General features: G+C 42.6%; 1 protein-coding gene across 1 annotated transcript in view; it reads left to right on the top strand.

Annotated features, from left to right (window-relative positions):
* Positions 1–2,749: 2,749 nt before the first annotated feature.
* Wdfy1 (WD repeat and FYVE domain containing 1) overlaps positions 2,750–20,143 on the top strand; it is a 45,925-nt gene continuing 28,531 nt past the window's right edge. The window contains exons 1-2 of the mRNA XM_015481457.2: positions 2,750–2,932; positions 18,096–18,163. Coding sequence (XP_015336943.1) covers positions 2,796–2,932; positions 18,096–18,163 — 205 coding nt within the window. The 5' untranslated portion in view covers positions 2,750–2,795. The remainder of the gene's footprint in view (positions 2,933–18,095; positions 18,164–20,143) is intronic.

Genomic DNA, 20,143 nt, shown 5'->3' with positions numbered 1-20,143 from the left:
CCTTACCATGTCCTCTAGGTTGAACCAGATCTGTCCGGTGACTTTTCTGTCCTCATCTCTCTTCTCTCTTCACATCACCCACTCTGCTCCTGCCTCACTGGCTGCCTTGCTGTTCCTATAAACCCCTGGATACGCTTCAGCCTCAGGGCCTTAGCACATACTGTTTCCTTTTCCAGGATAGTACTTTGCGCACAGAATGTCACTTCTCAGTGAGGCTTCCACTGCCACTTGTCTCAAGTTATATTTTCTAGAAGCATAAACTGAGAAGTTAACACACCAGGTTATTTATTAGGGGCCACTACCTGTGAAGGCCCAGGGAGGTAACAGGATTAGGCAGGAGTCATCAGCTGTGAGACTGACAAAGTCTCATCTGGTCCAGAGGAAAATTCTGGAGCAAGCATTGCCCAGCAGTGTGTCCTGAGGGTCAGGCCTGCATGTTCTCATCTTGTTCAATTACAGAAAGCAAGCTGCACTGTGAAGGCACCGTGCCTCTCAGCAGCTGAGGCAGTCCCTGAAGGAGCTGAGACCAGAGACTGCCTGCTGACCCCTCCTCTTCCAAGAAGGTGGTCTGTGCTTTTATCTCTGTAGCCACCCCTCCATCCTACTTAAAAACCACACCACCTCTATACTTCCTACCACCCTTCCTTGCTTTATTTTCTCTATTGCATTTAACATATTCTAATATACCATATAATTTAGTTATCTAGTTTACAATCTGGTTCCTTCATTGGAGTGTAAGTTCTAATAGTAAATTTTTTTTCTATGTCTTTTGGCCACTGCTGCATTTGGAAAGGCACCTGCCTCATAATAGGTACTTGAAATACTTGTTATTTGTTGACCAACGTTTTCAGTCAACTGTCTAGACATTATCTTGTATAAGCCTTGCATTAAGCCATGTCTTACTCATCTTGTCAACAATATGGTAGGTACATGGTAGGTGTGTGATACAAGCTTGTGAATTGATGAATAAATGAGTCTATGAATGTTTGGTTATTAACTTCAACATAGGAAAGTATTGGTGCATCCTTGTCCAATAGAAATGCCATGGAGCCACATCTGTAGTCCAAACTTTTTATTACTTACCTTTAAAAAAGAAAAAACTGGGCTGGGGTCATGGCTCAGTAGTAGAGTGCTTGCCTTACATGTGTGAGGCACTGTGTTCAATTCTCAGTACCATATACAAATAAATAAAATAAAGGTCCATCAACAAGTAAAAAAAGAAAAGAAAAAACTCAATCATATTAATCTTAATACTATTTTATTCAATTCAATTTATCCAAAGTAGTATCATTTCCACAATCCATATGAAAATTATTCATGAAATATCTTACATCCTTTTTGTTTTACATGGAGTGTTTAAAATCAGCTATGTGGGGCTGGAGGTGTGGCTCAGTGGTAGAGTGCTTGCCTAGCACGTGTGAGGCACTGGGTTCGATTCTCAGCACCACATTAAAAAATGAAGCCATTGTGTACACCTATAACCAAAAATATTTTTTTAATCAGGTATGAATTTTGCACTTTATAGCACAACTCATTTGGGATTCATCACATTTCAAATGCTCAGTAGTTATGTGAATAATGTACAGCCTAGTTCTAGAGCAATCCTTCAGTTCAGGTGCCAGAATAATACAGTGGAGGGGGTGAGGGGCTCACAGGAGTCATTGACTTCCTGGGTCCCAATCATGACCTTTAACTCACTGTCAAGGTCCTCCAGCTAAAACCAGCAGGAGTACAGCCACAGTGGAACAAGTGAGGTTGATTACTTGCTGGAAGAAGGCGCATCACCAGGAAATGAGGGGCATCTGGGTAAGAGGCTATCCGAATTTGAGTTCAGGCTAGATGATTAGGGGGCGGTGTTTAAGAAAAGAGGGTTTCCCTCTGGATTGGGTGTTGACAGGAAGTGAGGGTAATTCTAAGATTAAACATTTTAACAAATTTTACCTAATTGGAGCAAGACTAGATAGAAGCTAAAGGTATAATTGGTAAAGAAATAGGAATCACTCATAGTAGCCAGGACAGGAGCATGTTGGATCATTTGATCACTTTGGTGGTCTGTGCAATGTTCATATATGGCTACATTTAAACACAGTTAGAGAGTGGTCTGTGCGACGTTTATGTTCCACAGACAGGAGCCCTGCCACCTTGCAGTCACACCAAAGCGGGTCAGGCAGTATCTGGTCAGCTCTGGGAGATTAGGAAATGCTCTTCTCTCTCTCATAGGTGTGCACCATTAAGCAGGTAAATGAACTTTTCTGTGGCTCAGCTTTCTCAGCTCTAAAATCAATCAATCAATCAATAAATCAATAAATAGGGAACATGGGAACACCCATCTATCCACCTCCCACGGTGATCGGTATTAGGTGAGATAATCTGAGTATCGTCTGCAGTAGATTCTAAAATGCCCTATATTTTTTCACATTTTAATTAAGGTGTGTCTTTCCGACAATGGCTTCTTCGGGCGGATGCAGTGCAGTCCCATTATTTTCCTAGGGCCCTGGTTTGAGAGACAGCGCCTCCGGTCTCCGGCCGCTCAGTCATCCCTGGGTGATGGCTCTTCTGCTGAGTCTTCACTGCTGTCCCCGCTTCTCGGCCGAAGCCCTCTGCGGTCCCCGCGGGCCTCGGACTTTGCGGCCGAGCCGCTTCTCCAGGCACTACGGGCGCGCGGCGGCGGTACTCGCGGCGCTACGGCGGCGCGGCGCCCACGCGGCGGCGTTGCCGAGGGAACCGGCGCGTCCCCGCCCGCCGCCCGCCCGCCGTCAGCTGACGGGCCGCCGGGACGCCGCGGCCGCGCCAACATGGCGGCCGAGATCCACTCCAGGCCGCAGAGCAGCCGCCCGGTGCTGCTGAGCAAGATCGAGGGCCACCAGGACGCCGTCACGGCCGCACTGCTCATCCCCAAGGAGGACGGCGTGATCACCGCCAGCGAGGACAGGTGGGGCGGGCGGGGCGCGACGGGTGTGGGGCGGTGGGGCTGCCGCGGCGCGGCCGCNCGCCCCTCCATCTCCGGACCCCGGTCCCCACCCCGCCTCTCCATTTCGGGACCCCGGCACTCTGGTCTCTAATGCACCCCTCTGACCAGGGAGCTGGTCCCCACAGCGCCCCTACAGCTTCGGACCCCGGTCCCCACCGCGCCTCTCCAGCTCTGGACCAGGGGACCCCAGTCCCCACCGCGCCTCTCCACTTAAGGACCCCTGCACTCCCGTCTTCAAATCACCCCTCCGACCAGGGAGCTAGTCCTCAAGGCTCCCTTCTATCTTGGGACCCAGGGATCCCAGTCCCCGCCGCGCCCTCTGGCCCGGTACCCCCATCCCCTCCAGGTGGGACCTGGTACTTCTGCCCAGGACCTTTGAGCTTCTTCTCTCTCCTTTCACCTGGCACTCAACTCAGGAATTTCTTGGCCCTCCCAGGTCAGTTCCAAGTCTCCTTCTCTGGGAGCTTGGAGGACTGGCTGTTAGGTACAGCTGTTCTGGTGCCCGGTATTTCCTCCCAGCAAAGAACCTCCAGGGTATTCACCTCTTCCTTCTGGAACTGGGGTTTACACTTCCCTGCTTTATGCCAGGCCTCAAGATCAGCTACTAGAACCACTTGAACTGTTAATTTACTAAGTAGTTTTTAAGTAGTCTTTTAAAATAAAAGTGACTCCTTTTAAAGAAGAACAGATTCATTTATTTGCAAAGGAAATTTATTTACACTTCTACCATTCGGAAAACTATTAACACTAAAGAATAAACTAAGACGTGTTAGCTGTGTGCACACAAAGACCTGTCTTGTAATACTGAGATATCCTGGTTTGGACTCCCTCCACACTTTGGGAAACATTGATATGGTCCAGTTGTTTCATTTTATCCAAGAGGAAACTAAGGCCAGGAAGGTGAAACTAGTTACTTTGAGTCACAGACATTCTCTGAAGTCAGATGACCCAAGACTTCCCTCTGCTCACTGGTTTTCAGGGCACCGGTAACTGTATTGAAACAATATTACTTGTTTTAAAACTGGAGCATCTTTAAAACCTTAAAACCTTAAATGTGTAATAGTGGCTTTCACATGGGAATGTGGAAGTGTTTATTGAGTGAACTGTTTTTCATTGATACAATAAGCAGTCTTAGGTAGAGATGTGCCAAAAGCCAAAAGATTCTGTGGAAGATGGAAGGTACTGCTGTTGAAGATCGAGTCCTGCTTTTTGTAGTTATACCTTTTGAAGTGAGTGACATGGAGGGCCTGTCCTGAATGAGAAGAGAAACCCTAAAACCCTGAGCTCTTGTTTGGCCTTTGTATTTCAATTCTGGATAAGCTTAGGACCCTTTTCTCAATTAGGTAATGAGTTTATTGCAGGCAGGGGCCTCTTCCTGCAGCTTATGTGTTAACTGACCACAAACAAGGTAGGGACCCATTAGTAGGACCTGGGTGTGGGTGTGTGAAGCAGGAAGGGAGTAAGCACAAAGGGGTGCATGAGAAATAAGGAGAAGATGGGAATGTAGAAAAGACAAAGGACAGAATAAGGGTGTTTGCGTGATGTGAATATAGATGCAGATACACTATCAAAGTTAGCAGTCTTTATTTAGTAAAATGTTTATTCATTCATGTTAGGTAAATTGCTGAATATTTGAGACTGTTGGGAGGAGCGATGCTAATAAATGTTTTATAGAAAGTGATCACTAAGCTGCTCTGGGGAGTCTTGGATCAGCTCCTTTTTTCCCTGGGGCACCACTGTTCCTGCAGGGCTCTGGTTGATGGTTGGGCCGGGTGGCGATTGGTGCCTCAAGTTTCTAATGTGTGTTTCAGGCCCATGGAACTTCCTTGGAAGTAGGAAAGCCTTTTCAGTAGGTGCCACATTTAAAATTTAAGAGAGTTAATGAAAGTACCTGGTTATGAACTTTTTTTTGTTGGTGGTGGTGCCACTGATGAGTTTTTCACATTATTTTAAATATGTGATGTACTCTTCATTTATTCATTCATGTATCTAGGGATAATGTATTTATTGAGTACCAGGCCCTTGGGGTAACAACAGGGATCAAAAGCCACAGTACTTGCCCTCACGTAACTTCTGATTCATGGATATTTATGGCACTTGACTTGAGGAAGCTAGCATGTATGCCTGAGGAAGTAGAACACTGACCTTGACTCATCCAGATATTTGTCAGACACACACCAAGTGCTGGGCCGTTGGTACATGTGTGATGTAGAAAGACAGCTACCACAGAAATCTCTGTTTCCCAAGGGCTAGACAGTGGAGTGAAGAGATAGTTCTGTGGACTCAGCTCCCAGGGTGATGGGAAGACACAGAGGAAGAGGGGGCTCCTTGGTCTGGGTCCAGGGTTTAAGGAGCATCTCCTAGAAGACATCCTCAGAAGTGGTCTTCCTCCTTCCCAGGAGTGTCTGTGGAAGAGGTCTGCATGTCCTGTACCAGGCAGGGGGAAAGGACCATTGCTATTTCTAGGTGGCCAGAACAAGAGGTGTGTGGGTGGCCATGGCATGAGAAAAGATAGGAGAGAGGACGGAGAACAGGAAAGTCCAGTGTCCAGTTTTGGAAGGGCCTTTTTGTGTGCCACTTTTAGGAATTTGGACTTTATTTTGTAGGTAGTAAAGAGCCATCAAAGTGCTCAAAACAATCAGATAACATGATTGAGTTTGTACTTTATAAATAACAATGGCTAGTCTTTTGAGGGTCCCTTCTCTCTACAAGTACAGAATTGGGCCTCATGTGTATTACTGTATCCAGTGTGCATGCCCTTCCACTAGGAAGTCATATTAGCAGTTCCAAAGTTCAGTACATGGTAAAAGTCAAAAGTGTGTGCATGTAAGTTGGACCTGAATACTCATTTAATACAAAAACCTGACCTGAACAGATGAGACCGTCTCTGAACTTTATCCCTTGCACTGTGAACACGCATCTCTTTTACTATGGAAATAGCAACGCATTTAGCTAAGGGTACTGTCCCAGGCCTTGCTGGGAGCATTGTGGAACATAGTGTAATGGTTATTTGATAAGTCAGACAACTAAGGCACAAAGGACAATGAAGTAACTGCCCTAAATCACATAGCTCTAAAGTGACATGATTGATATTTGAACCCAGTTCTCTTTGCCGTGCACTCATTTTTTCTCTACTTTTGGAGAAGCTGAGTTCAGGTGGTATCAGCCAGTGACTGTTCTAGCAGCAAGTGTAAAATGTGTGCATCTGCTTTTTGCCATGATTTAATGATCCTTTCTACTAGTTTTCAGAGTTTAAAGGAAAATTGACTTGTACCTTTTATATACAACTTGTGCTTTAATCCTTAGAAATGTAACTGTTAACATTTAGATTTAGGGTGCAGCTGAGTGAGTTCATTTTATATAAGCTATCATCAGTGAGAGCTAAGAGTATTCTGATTAGAAAAGTGAAAGATCTAATGGTCTTCCTGAAATAAGTGCCCAGTTTTCTAAAGTCTAGGCCAGTGGTTCACAACCAGGGATGATTTTGGCCCCCGAGAACTTTGGCAATGTCTGGAGATACTTCCTGTTGTCATGACTGGGGAGAGAATATTACTAGAATGTAGGGAGAGGTCAGGGATATGCCTTACAGCCTGGAATGCAGAGGATGGTTCTCCAGCCAAGGGTTATTCAGCCCCCAAATGGCAATAATGCTGAGACTGAGATTGGTCTAGGCCTAATGTGTGCATTTTCTGGTCTCTTTGGAATGATGATTCTCAACTCAAGCATGCATCAGAATCATCTGGAGGTCTTGTTAGATTTACGGTGCCACATCCCAGAGTTTCTGAGTGGGAAACTCAGATGGGGCTTGAGAGTTGGCATTTCTGCCAATTTCACATGTGGTTTTGTTTTGGTTTGATTTTTTGATACCAGGGGTGCTCAACCACTGAGCCACACCCCCAGATCTTTGTATATTTTGAGACAGGGTATTGCTAAATTGTGGAGGCTGGCTTTGAACCTGTGATCCTCCAGCCTCAGCCTCCTGAGCTGCTGGGATTACAGGCATACATCACTGTGCCCAGCTCCCACGTGGTTTTGATGGTCATGCCATTGGTCCAGGGATCACACTTTGAGACCACTATTCCACAAGGAAGGAGAGTTATTTGTCAAGTACTTGCTTTGGGGGAGAGTACTCTTTACATTTTGTCCCTTTCCTCTCCCTCCCCTCCCCTTTTTAAAATTCTGCTTCTGGGATGTATTTGCCTAGGGTCATTCACACATACCCACCTATTTCCAAAACCAAACTATGTATGTCAGTTAAATGCAGTCAACCCTCCAAACAGTATCAGCCAGTGTGGACTATTAAGGCTTAATTACATCACACCTGGACAGGTAATTAGTGGATGGGGCAATGAATTTAGGGTGCTGGTTAGAAACTGGCTTGAGTGTAAATAAATAAATAAATAGATAGATAGATATTTATTTATTTATTAACTGTAGTTTAAATTGCCTGCGCTTGGGAAAGAAAAACTTGAGCTTTTGAATTTGAGCAAAGTGTAAGAATGATAAATTCACAACATTTTTTTTTATATCTCTTGAATCTAGAAACAAGTGTTATTGTCTTTACTGTCTTTATCTTCAGGAAACTTCAGAAACAAAAACAAACCCCCCCACCCCCCACCAAGGTTTCAGTAGTAAGTTTAAGAATTTGAACTGCAGCAGTTGCATTCTGACAGGGGAAACAGAAAGTGAGACTGTGCTTTCAGAACAGGACTGAAATGTGCCAGGCAGCAGGAACTAATTTCCTAGGCAGATTGCTTTCTTGGACTTCTTTGCTGGAACTGCACAAACATTTAAACAGTCAGTTGGTTGAATGATAGAGTTTTAAAAGGGACAAGGTCTATTGTAAACCATTATAAACACGTTAAGGTTATGGGCTGGCTCCCTTCATTTTTGAAAAATAGTTTGGAGATGATCCTGCTTATACTACTGCTTCGGGAACTGGAGGCCGAGATTGGTTTCTGCAGGAGACTCAATTTTGTTTGGCCTAAGTCAAACAAAGATAGATCTCATGTGTTTTCAAATGTTTTATGAGGTTGCGCACAGGTTGGTAAATGATAAAGGTTACAAAAATCCGACTTTTCAAATATTTTTGTAGCATCTTTCAATTTTTAATACATCAGATATTTAATGTATTTAATGTATTTGTCTTCTAAGAATATTAAGATAATTTTGGAAAAAAAAACAGTATATTTACTAATGGTTAATGCGGCATAATCCTAAATAAGCAGCTTGATTTTTAAGCATTATGCTTAGGAGGAATCCTGGCATAGGTGGAAGTTGTTAGTTTATACAGAAAATCAGGTGTTAACTGCTGTATTTTAGTTGTCATGTAACGCCTAAAAGTAGATCCTTCAATTTGTGTTATAAAATAAGCTGAAGTGAGAAGACAGGAAGCCTGGGTGGAAGTGCATTTATTCCCCTATTGTTAAGTGACCCTTCACTGCTACAGTCATTTTCTTTTTATGGCAGAGATAAGAGCATCGACTCTGAAGCCCCAGGGCCTGGGTTTGCATCCCAGCCATGTGACCTTGGACAAGGTGCTTAACCTCTTTGTGCCATAGTATTCTCATCTGCAAAATAGAAATAGTAAGAGTACCTACTTTATAGGGTTTTGTAAAGAGTTAATGAATTAATAGAATAAAGGGCATAAAATAGTGCTTAGCTCAAATGTTAACTATCATTATTTTATTCCCATTGATTTTCCATTTTATTACTTTGATATCATCTGAAACTCAGGATGTTTCTGCTTCCTCTATACTTCTGTGTGTGAGTAAAATAAAAAACTTCCTGCCTGAATAGGGCAGTGTCATTTGGGAGTCACTTATAAATCTAAATTCTTATAATATCTTTGAGACATACCTTTTCTTTATTTCAATTTTTTGGTCATGTCAGCCATATAATTTCCCTTAGAAATCAATTTCTTCCCCTGCTATTAGGGATCCCCAAGACCAGGCTCATTGATCGATAGGACTCAGACCATGTACTCACACCTGTGATTTATGATAGTCCAGGGACATGAAATAAACCCAGCACATGGGTGGAGACAAGAGGCAACACGCACAGGTTTCCAAGTGTCCTTTCCCTTTGGTGTCCCACAGGATGTGCTGAACTCCTCCAGCATCAAATTATGATGACACATGTGAAACATTGTTTATCAGGATAGCTCATCAGAGACTTGATGTGCAAAGCTTTTACTGGAGGTCAGTTATGTAGGTGCCCTCCTCCTAGCCTGTACCAAAACTTTAGACTCCTCATAGAAAGCAGGGTTCGGCATAAGCCATATGTTTTGTACAAACATTAATCACAGTGAGCCACTCTTCTTAGTTGAGGAATGTTGAGAACTCTCTGGAGATCCAAGGACCCAGACACAAGCCTTGGGCTAATCTTGCAAGCAGCCTGCTGCTGGAGCCCTTTTCTGCACACCTGCTGTCTTTCCCCAAGGGCTTGTCCTCATCCCCTCTTGACCCTCTTTTTAAACCTCCAGCACTACAGTAGCATTTATGTGGCTTCTTTAGCTTCTGGGAGGCTCCATTTGAATCTGTCCTGCCAAGCTCATGCCTTTAACGTGGCGTTTATCACGTCTTTTCCCTGTTTACCTTTCATGAGCTCCTTATTTCATCATGTCTGCAAAAGAACTTTGGGGGCTTAGAACTGGTCCCTGCCCAACTTGATTTCCACGCTTATCTTTTCCTTCTCAGTGGTTCTTTCATGTCTAGTAAAGCCAACATGTGCTTTGTCCCAGTAACATCTGTACTTTTCCCCACCTGGATGCCTTGACTCACGTAGCTCCCCTTCCTTCTCTGGTATTCAGGCCTCACTTCACCTTCTTGGTCCACTTCAAGTTCCACTTCCACCATTGAGTAATGTTCCCCAGCCACCAGCCATCATCCTCTGTCCTTTCTGGGCTTTCTTCAGCACTTGTAGTGTCTTACTGGTTATGCTTAATTAATTTTAATCATATATTATTATTGTTGCTTTGGATTTATTTATCTTGTCTGTCTGCATAGCCTTTATCCAGTTAACGTGTTTGTGTTTACTAATTAAATGGTGGTTTTAAAAAAATTTCCAGTACCTAAAACAGTGTAAAGCTCACAGTAGTGTCTCCAGTGTTAGTTGGAGACAGTAAACATACCTGTTAGGAATAGGAAGCATGCGACAGAATTTAAAACGGGCTACGGTTCTCACTACCCAAACTGTGCTTCCCAGGGTTAGTGTAGCCTCACATTTTACAACTTCTAGGCTGTCAGAGTTTGAGACTTTTTAATTTGTTTTTTTGTCTTCTGAGTGTTACATGAACCTTACTGACTCCAGCCTGTCTAGATTATTCCTTTTCTTCAGTGCTAGGGATGATTTATTAGTCTTTTTGGTGGCATAGGAATCCACCAGAGTTTTGATTCTAACAGTGAAAGATTATAGCAGGAATGGTTTCTTAGTCAAAACGAAAACATCTGCAGATGGGAAAGTCATCCCCCTGGCTTCTGGGGTGGGTGTGGAGTGGGCTAATGCAGATGCTGGGTACAGGCAGGGACGCTCCTCCCGGGGTAACATTCTGCCTGAGATGGAGTCAGCAGGCCTGCCTGGTCCTCGCGGGCCCTGGCTGTCTGGTATTCTTCTCTACATTATAGGAGAAGGTGGACATTTTAATTTTTCTTAGTCTAATTCTGCTCTGCAGAAAGAGACCATTTTCTCTGCCTTTTAGTTTAGAGAATTAACTCTGTAGCTATGTTTTCCCTCTGTCATCAAATGAGACTGGCTGCAGAAATGAAGAGGTCAGAGTTCCGGAAACTTGGTTGGAAGGAAATTGCTATTTATTTGATAAAAGTGGATCGCACTGATGACCATATCATTTCCTCTTCTTTCAGGCTAACATCTTCATGTTCTAGCAACCATCGAGAGTACCAGAATTACACATTTTCTTCTATTTCCATTGGAGGTACTGTCAGACTAGGAAAAATATGTTCTATGCTGTAGGTGACAGCAATGTTTGGAGATATACCAAGATGTGAAACAGTGTTAGCATCCTTATGAGTGGCCAGTCAGCTTTCCTCAGAATTAATATTTGGTCAGTCAGCATTTGAAAGAAATCAGGACCTTCGTCTTAATTTGTAACATATAGTATTCGCTTAAATTCTGTTTTTAATTAGTTGAAAAGTGTCTGTATTATGGCAGTGTAAAATTTAAAGATAACCAGTGCTCTAATTTTTCTACTTTGGGGTAATTAAGGTGTTTTTAAGAAAAAAATTAAAGATATTTAGGTTTAGAAAAGCTGATGCTTTAGATGAGGTTGAACTTGGCCTTGTGATTTTATAAAAGTACCTGCGTGCTATTTGAGATCGCTTATGTGTGGGCATGATTTTTGAGGTTTCATGCAGAGACTACTGAAAAGTATGTATTGAATCCAAATGTATGTGGAATTGCAGATTTTAAAATATTAATCATTAATCCTACAAGATGCCTTCTGATTTGAGAGCCAGTGCTTTTCAGAAGAAATATCATTCTTTGAATCTAGTTTTGTTTCTACTTTATTATAACTTAAATAGATGAGACTTTAAAGGCTTGATGATTCCTTAAAGTAACCTTGCTTTTAGTGAACTCTTTGAGAGCATCTGACAAAGGGACTGGAAAAAATGAAAAGGAGTCCCTTCTCCTATTCTGAGCATGAGGCGTGTCTTCTAGCTGATCAAAGACGAATCTCCATGGAAGAAATACTTAATCGTAACTGTGGTCCTAAGTCTATTTTTTATACATCTGTAGGAAGGTAAAACAGCATACAGAATAATTAACCTTTGTAGACAGGATGATAAATATTATAATGTGGCATTTAAGAGTAGTGACTTCATCTATGCTTTTTCTGTAACTTTTTTTAATCCAAGGATTCAAATTAGAATCAGTGCAAAATGGATAGTCTAAATTTCCATGAAGAGTTAAATTGCAGTTATTTGTTTACTAAGCACTTTGAAATCTTGGGCATTAGTAAATGGCTGAATGCTTTTTTTTTGAGGTCAGTCTTAAACGTTCTTAAAGGTACACTACTATTTTTTTGAAACAGATAACATTGTATAAGTTAGCTCTTGCTATGTAACAGACCAATATGGAGTTAGTAAAGCAGCAGGTGTATGTTATTGTCATGAGCCTTTGGGTCTCCATTCCTTGTGACTCAGCCAAGGCCCACTCATGCTTGTGACCAGCTGTGTCTCTCACTTGTTTGGAAGTTAGCTGATTACAGACTGGTTGAGGATGATTCAGCTGGGACGTGGGGCTCTCTTCCATGTCATGGCTCCTCCTGCCGCAGGCTGCCCCCTCTGGTTCATCTAAGGTGGCAGGCTTCCAGGAGAGGGAGGGAGAGCAGGCAAAGCCTCTGCTCACTAACTGGCCTCTGTCACTTTAGCCACATTCTCTTGGCCAAAGTGTCACCAGCCAGTTCATGGTCAAGGGTCAGGGAAATAGGTTCTACCTCACGATGAGAAGAACAGCAAAGTACATTACACAGGGACTGGTATAGGGAGGGGTAAAGCATTGAGCCCATACTTTGCACATTGTATGCCACAAGCATATATGTATTGTATTGTATGCTGGAGCTGAATCCAGAACTCGAGTTAGTGAGAGATTGTGTTGGCATCACCATTCCTGTTTAGCACCAAAGTCAGGATTTCTTTGAATTTTTAAGTTAGAAGTAGACTTTTCCACACTCTGGATTTATTTCAGGAAAACATAATTGAACATTTCAGGTTTCTTGTTTTGGAGTTCCTTTTTAGGAGGATAAAATGTGAAATTTTCTGAAAAGTTGTTCATAAAAATTATTGTACTTATTATTTAGTATTTAATCAGACAGAACTACTAAATGGAGTTGGACAGTCCAGTGTAGGGCTGATGTTGGTTTGTATGATGTTAGGATTGTACCTCTCCTTGCTCCTGCCTCCTTACATATACAGTGGAGGCAGAAGTGTTGGTCATCCTCGGGGATGAGGCGTCTTGTTCTCAACAAACTTTGTTTGAATCCTGATGCAGTCTGTGCAGGAGGTAGGCTGTCTGTGCCAGGGCAGTTCACTGCAGTGAATCTCTGAAGTTCGGCAGGGACACTTGTTTATTCCCTGTCTTCCAGGCCAGAGAGCCCCATGCCTTTTGGTAGTCTTCTCTTTCCCTGCGTTTTTGCATCTGACCTCATTGCCCAGCCTTGCTGGCCCTCCCTCTGCTCTCGCTCCTTTGGGAATGAACCTGTCAAACCGCAGCCTACCCACGTACCGCTAGCTGTGTCCAGGTCCATGTCTCTCGGTTGGGGTCAGGGCTCCCTCACCCCTCTGCCCTGTCCCCCATGGAAAGGGCTGAACTCCCGGTGGACTCACTGTTGGCAGAATGTGCTCCAGACTCTGAAGCCTGCCCAGGGTACGAGTTGACGTTGAAGGCCAGCACAGACATACAGAGCGAGAGTCCTCAGCGGCCCTGCTGAAGCTCATTAAAGAAGGAAAGTGGCTCCAGTGTACTTGAAATCGCCTCTGATTCTCAAGCCTCTGGCTACACAGGAGCTTGAGACTGACCCCAGCTGTACTCCTCAGCCTCATTGCTCTCATTGTTGACATAGACAGACACTCAGAGAGTGGACCTTTTTTACATCTAGAATCAAATGGCCACACTTGAACAGCAGACAGAACGGAGTCACGGAGTGCTCCTGGGCTCATTGTGAAGTGTGTGATCGTTGGCCTGCTGGGGAGGTCAGGAGGACCCTGCTGTTCTCCCATCTTCTGCCTCTTCATGAGAGCCAGAGCCACTGTCTGTCTCACCACGTTCCCTTTCTTTACCTCCTGCTCTTGATCAGCATCCCCATGGCCTTCGGAGCAGACACGGTGTGGATACACAATTTAGTTGTATAATTTTATTATAATATGCTCTTTTTAAGAAAAGCCAAACACTTCATAAACATTTTCCTGTGCCTCTAGGTCTTCCTATTTTAATAACTAAGGTATAGGCATTATGAATTATTATAATAGAAATTATTAGTGGATAATATAATATCTTATATTTGCTAATTAATTTCTATATTATTAACCCATTTCATTATTTAACCTTTTTCTCCTAATTTTTACTCCTTACTAATACATATAGGAACTTTTTAAATGTCTAGTTCTTTTTTTCCCTATTAAATAATTTCTTTAGAACCAATTGCTAAGCCTGAAATTCCTGAATCAAAGTTTGTCATTATTTTTGTGTCATTATTATTATCAGGAAAGTATGAATTTTCTCACCATATGGAGCAAAATTCTTGCCTAAGAGTTAATTAACACTGACAAAAAATTGAGGTCCCTAGAAGTGGCATTTCATTGCTGTTTTGAGTTGTTTTTTGCTTATCCCTGCATAGCAATATATTATAAAAGCATTTTACTCTGACATATTTAAAATAACAAAATATGGTCTAACTTTGTCATTTCATTTATCTGGAAAACATGTGAAACCTGAACAGTTCTGCAGTTAGCAAATGAAGGGAAGGTAGCATTGCATACACAGCAGTTACGGTGCATACAGCGTTACCAACTCTTGTGTAGAAGGAAGGTACTTCAGCACTGTGAGATCCCCTGTGTTATACTGAAGGCCAGAGGATGTGACAGTGGAAGCCCTCCACAGGGAGAGCAGCATGGGGGGATTCGGAAACCATTTATACAGCCTCAGGGGGAAAAAAAGGCACATTTCCTTTCCAAGTACCTTTTGGAAAAAACATCATGCTATTGTTTTCAAACAACTTGAAAATAGAACTTGGAAAAGAATGAACATGTTTCTAAAGTTGTGATTTTAAGGAATGATTTGCTTTTCAGATCGACATGATCTTGGAATATCAAAGAAGATCCAGCCACTATAAAAATGGGTAGAATAAGTGGCAGGAAAAATGTAAAATGAGTTTAGGTGTGTGGGAGTAAAGTTGTCAAAATACTGAAGGAAAAATTCAGCTGTTTGATTTTATCTTTGTGGAGAGAGTGGCTTAGACATTCATCTGGCACAAAATATTGTGGCTTATGTAAAAATAAAACCATCTGATCTTGACACTTTGGTAATTAGATGGTTTATTAATATCATTGTAGAATTTGAAACAAGTTTGCATTTGGTAAAATGTGACTAAACTATATTAATGTGTTGCTTTCAAATTATTGAATGGTAGATTTTGTTTTGAGCTTACTAAACAGTAATTTTTTTGGTCTGGAACTTATCAATTTTTTCTAATAAGTAGCCTGACGTAAGCCTATTTTTACAGCTATTTGTTAAGTCAATGATAAATGTTCTGACCATATATAAAACAAATTGTTATATCACTCACAAAAATTAGGCAACCCTGTATAATAGGTAGAGTCTTAAGAATACTAGGGTATTAGGGCTTAAACTTAACATTGATTTGATTTGATCTTTTAAGTGGAAAATTTAGCAGTGCCTAAGTGGGGAGAGTCTGATTTGAAGAGGCTGGAAGGGAACTCGGGGTGAAAGGTGTAGTTACAGAGGTAGAGCCAGCTGCCAAAGTCAAGGCCTAAACTTGGAATCTGATTCCCAGACTACGGTGGCCTTCTCTCAGCCTGGATGTGGTAAGCAGTTTTCAGAAGAAACATTTGAAGAAATGTGTATAAAGGCTAATTTCTCAGTTTGCTAGTCAGGTCCTAGGCTGGGTCCGGATTGTGCAGACCAAATTGTCTGCTGATGTTTGTCCTACAAAGAAAATAAGACTATCTCCAAATGCTGGGGTCTAGTAAGTCCCATTTTGACCTTGGGCTAATTTATTTATTAATCCAAAGGTGTATGAAACTTGACTTCTCAGGGTTCAGTGACTGGATGGAGAGATGACCTCTAAGATTTCTTCTGACAGCAGAGTTCTCTGATACCTGAATATTGTCCTTTCCAAGGGAAGAGGGAAGAGCATGCACTACTCAGTCATCTGGGTTACCTACACATTCATGACCTAAGATCTTTGGGATTCAGAGGTTTAGAATGTGTCAAGTAGCTGTCAGGTCTAACCCCTTGGTGATCCTTGTACAAATTGGTAAGTGAAATTGGTGCACTGGAAATGGTTTGGCATGAAGCCTTGATCTTGACGTGCATTGGCCTGTGTTACCATGTACTTGGACATGGAGGGGAATCCTTGAATAGACTTAGTGCTCTGCTGGGAGTTGGCCTCTTTTGACTTCATCTGCTGTGTTGAAATGTATCCATATGCATTCTGCTTGAAGTAACATAGAATGTAGTCAACATAAGTAAGGTCATGTTGGTAGCTCAGTCCTAAGGATCACATTATAAGCTCCCATTGGTTCTTTAGATGAAAGAGTTGTGCTGAACTGGCACCCATCCTGCCATCTGCCTAGAAAAGCAGTCTGAAGAGAAAGGTTCTCGGTTGGGTGGTGAGGGAGGTGGACTGAGTGCTTAGCCTGAGTGGACATTTCGGAAGAGCTCAGGGATGACTGCTCACTGGAACACAGGGCCTGAATTGAAGTCACAGGAACTAAGATTGTCAGTTGAACCCTGGATTTGCAAAAAACACTGGTAGATGCTGAACACAGGAGCAGTGTGACATGCGTGGCTGCTGGGGATATGCAGCTGGCATTTGATATAATAGCAGTGGACCAGAGCAGAGCAGGGACAGAGCCCAGGAGGGAAGATGAGAGTAAGCTGCTGTGGAGTCAGGCCAAGGTGATATTGAGGAACTATTGTTATTTGTTTAGAACAGAACAGTGACATTTGTCTATAGACTTTTGTGCAGTCTTGCTTTGCTGAACGCAGCCCTGTTGTGGTGTTCAACATGTTCCTCTGTCCTCTTCATGTCTTATGAACTGGTAGCTGGAGCTAAAGCCTTGATCAGCTCACAGTTGCCTTGAGGCTTTTATCCAGTTCATATGCAAAATAGCATTAGCTCACTGCGCTGCCACGCCACCTTACTTATTTGGATAAATGAAAGTCACCATCTAGTTTCAGTTTCCTTTTAAATCATATACAGTAGTCTACGTACATCTTAAGCATAGTGGAGCAAGTTCCAGCACATGTGTACACCCATGGTCCCCATCTCTGGAGCCTGGCTGTTCCTCTCGAAAGTTTCCTCACATCTCTGCCATCTGCCTCCTCCCCAGAAGCAACCACCACTGTTCTGATGCTTTCATCCCTAAAACCAATTTTACTTGTCTTGAACATAAAAAAAAGGGAAAGAAAAGGGAAGGGAATACATACACACACACACACACACGTGTGTGTGTGTGTGTGTGTGTGTGTGTGTATCAGTACTTGGTGTTGATATATTTCAGTTTAAAGTTAGAAGCATTTATTCAGCACCTACTGTGAGCGAGTCTCTGTTGCTATTATACGTATAAATGTGACTGTGGCAGAGTTGACCATGGATGTGAGTGGTTGCAAAGGCAGAGCTGGCAAGTACCAGCAGAATTAGAGCATCCCCCAAAAAGGTGACAAGCCAGTGCCTGAGCTTAGAAGTTCTGGAGCACAGAGCAGCGGGACTGTCCCTGTGTTCTCTCCTTTTGCAGGAGACTCAGATGTTAAGCTTTGCCTGTGTTGGTCACTGTCATCTTCCTGCACTCAAGCAGGATTTCCTCAGGTCTGTGCATGTTCTGATGAAAGAGGTGTGGTGTGGGATGATTTCCTCCCGGCGGGGGTGATGGGTAGGTGGAGAACCGTTGGTGAATCAGCGTGGCCCCTCACGGCCTGTCCAACTCCCACCTCTCCACATACATTTTCGTCCCCTTCAGATCCGCTGCTTTTCTTGGTGACTGCTACTCAGTCAGTTACTATGTTCACACAATTGGTTTTACCAAGAAAAACAATTAGTAGTTCTCAGCTTTCTTTGTATATCATTATGTGAAGAACATTTCCACATTATTAAAGTCACTTGAAATCCTGACTCCTAGGCTCTTGTTAACTCAACATACATGGTCACATATATGTAACTGTGTATATATAGTATATGTACTATATGTAACATACTATCTACTGTAGATGTGTATGTTAATATATGTATATTTGTCCAGGTTGTCTACTTGATTAGCTTTGTAAGGTCAGTTAGGAGATGGTATTGAACATTATTTAAAAAAATAAGTTTTCATGGAATACAAAAGAAGACAGTATTTCTAAAGACCACTCTTTTCTTTCTCCACAGAACCATCCGAGTATGGCTGAAAAGAGACAGCGGCCAGTACTGGCCCAGCATTTACCACACAATGGCCTGTAAGTCACAGACCAGTTCCTCTTTAGGACATTGCCTCTAATGTCCTTGATGTTTTAACTTTCAAAATGTCTGACTAAAAATGGCTACTAGATTTCAGAATGAGTTTCTTAGTTGCCAAAGACCTCTGACAGGCTGTAATGAGCTACAGGAAAACTTGTATTTTGTAAAGGTCCACTGGCCTAATAAAGTAGACGTGAGCAAAACTGAAAAAAAGGTGGAGGGAAAGGCCCGTTTCCCGATTTCCTTTGTCTTAATTCAGCCAACCTTCATTCGTTAAGCTTATCCTCAGTAGTACCTGATGCTGACACCAAAGAGCAGTCTGCACGCTCCCATGATTATGACAGCCTATGTCTGACCTTTGACCACCTCTGGATACCACAGAGAGAAGTGCTAGATGCCTCACTTTCTAAACAGAGAATTTTCAGTAGTAAGGTATGTTCTAAAAATATATCTAGAAGATAAAACTTTGCATGGACACTTTAAAACCGCCTGAAATTCAGAGTGAGATGCCGAGGTGATGTACTCAGAGGCCCCGTAGGCCCGAGAGGAGGTACTGTGGCCTGGCGTGATGAATTATGGTCAGGTTTCAAGTAGTCTTCCTGTGTTAGGTATTGTAAGGTTTCATCATCCTTTGATAATAGTTAATCTTTATACTGTCTTCCAGAATGTCTGTTTCATTTCCATTGAATGATTGTAAAGACAGAGTTGTGACACAAAGTCACAGCAAATCTAAGCAACATCCTTTTCTCCCACTTCTTTTCTTTAGACTTTCTTGAAAACAAAGCCCTGTAGAGAATGCCTGGATGTCACCCAAAGCCAAATGTGGGTTGAAACCCGCTGTTCAGAAGACATCTGTAGCTGCAGGTTTCCTTGAGGCTTTGGTTTTTAGTGAAGGCTTTTCCTCTGTGAAGGGTTTCTATATTCAGCCGACTTCCCAGGAAAAGAAAAAAAGGATTTAGTGTGAGCTCCATGGCTTGCTACTGATGAAGTGGAGTTTGTTGGAACACAGAGCAGCCAGTTATTCAGCACATTACCTATATTTAGTTTTAATCATCTAAGCACCTCCCGAGTTAGCACATTCTCATTTGTACATGTATTCAATTGAGTATGCAGTGTTTGGATCTTGTGTTAATTTTCACAAAAAGTTAATAATTGATCAAAATTTTCATTTGTTCTACCTTCTACCAATAGTTTGGGTAGCTTGATAACTTCCCTAATCGTTAAGTGAAAGTGAAATAGACTTTTTAGAATACTTTATGAAGGTAACTGCCATTAAAGGAATGATAAAACCTCATAATAAAATAGACTACTTGAAAACTGACCAGAATTTACTGCGCCAGGCCACCCTTCCTCCTGTCACCACGTCCACTCGTCCTCTGGAGTGCTTAACCTTTGCTTCTCACTCTGATTTCTTACCTTGAAATGCAGAGTGGCTGATGTTCTAATGCAGGTGCATATGGAGCCTGTTTGATAAAGTAAACAGGAGAGATGGGTGTGATATTCAGGTCCCCAGGTTCCCAACAACAACAACAGAGCTGGTAACTCCTTACTTCCCAGTGGCCCAGCCATAGACCCGATAGCTGGAGAGAGCAGCAGCTGGAAGAACTCATTCCAGTGCGGGGCTTATCTTGTTGTCACTTGGAAAGTCTTATTAGAGCTGCTGCTGTACTCCTCCCATCCCTCCATAGTTCATATTTGGTCAAAGCTTAATCTCCTTAAGTCTTCACCCTTGAAGTTCCTGCTCATTAGAATAGAGACAGAGATTGACAGGGATTGTATTCTGTGTTTAGTTTTTAATTCCTCAGCTATTTTCTCCTAGAAAACCCCAGCAGTAGAAGGGTGTGCTCTCTCCTCTCTCTTGTCTGTTGGATCTTGGGCACATGGCTGTGACTCATTCTGGTCCCGTCCCTCCCTAACTTGGTGAGACTATTCCTTCTCAAAGTAGTTTCCAGCTCAGGAAGGAGAGATGGCCAAACTGC

Source organism: Marmota marmota, unplaced genomic scaffold (genome assembly GCF_001458135.2).
Source record: "Marmota marmota marmota unplaced genomic scaffold, marMar, whole genome shotgun sequence".
NCBI classification, from domain to species: domain Eukaryota; kingdom Metazoa; phylum Chordata; class Mammalia; order Rodentia; family Sciuridae; genus Marmota; species Marmota marmota.
The sequence above is the reverse complement of the archived record's forward strand: the minus strand, read 5'-3'. Positions and strand labels throughout refer to the sequence as shown.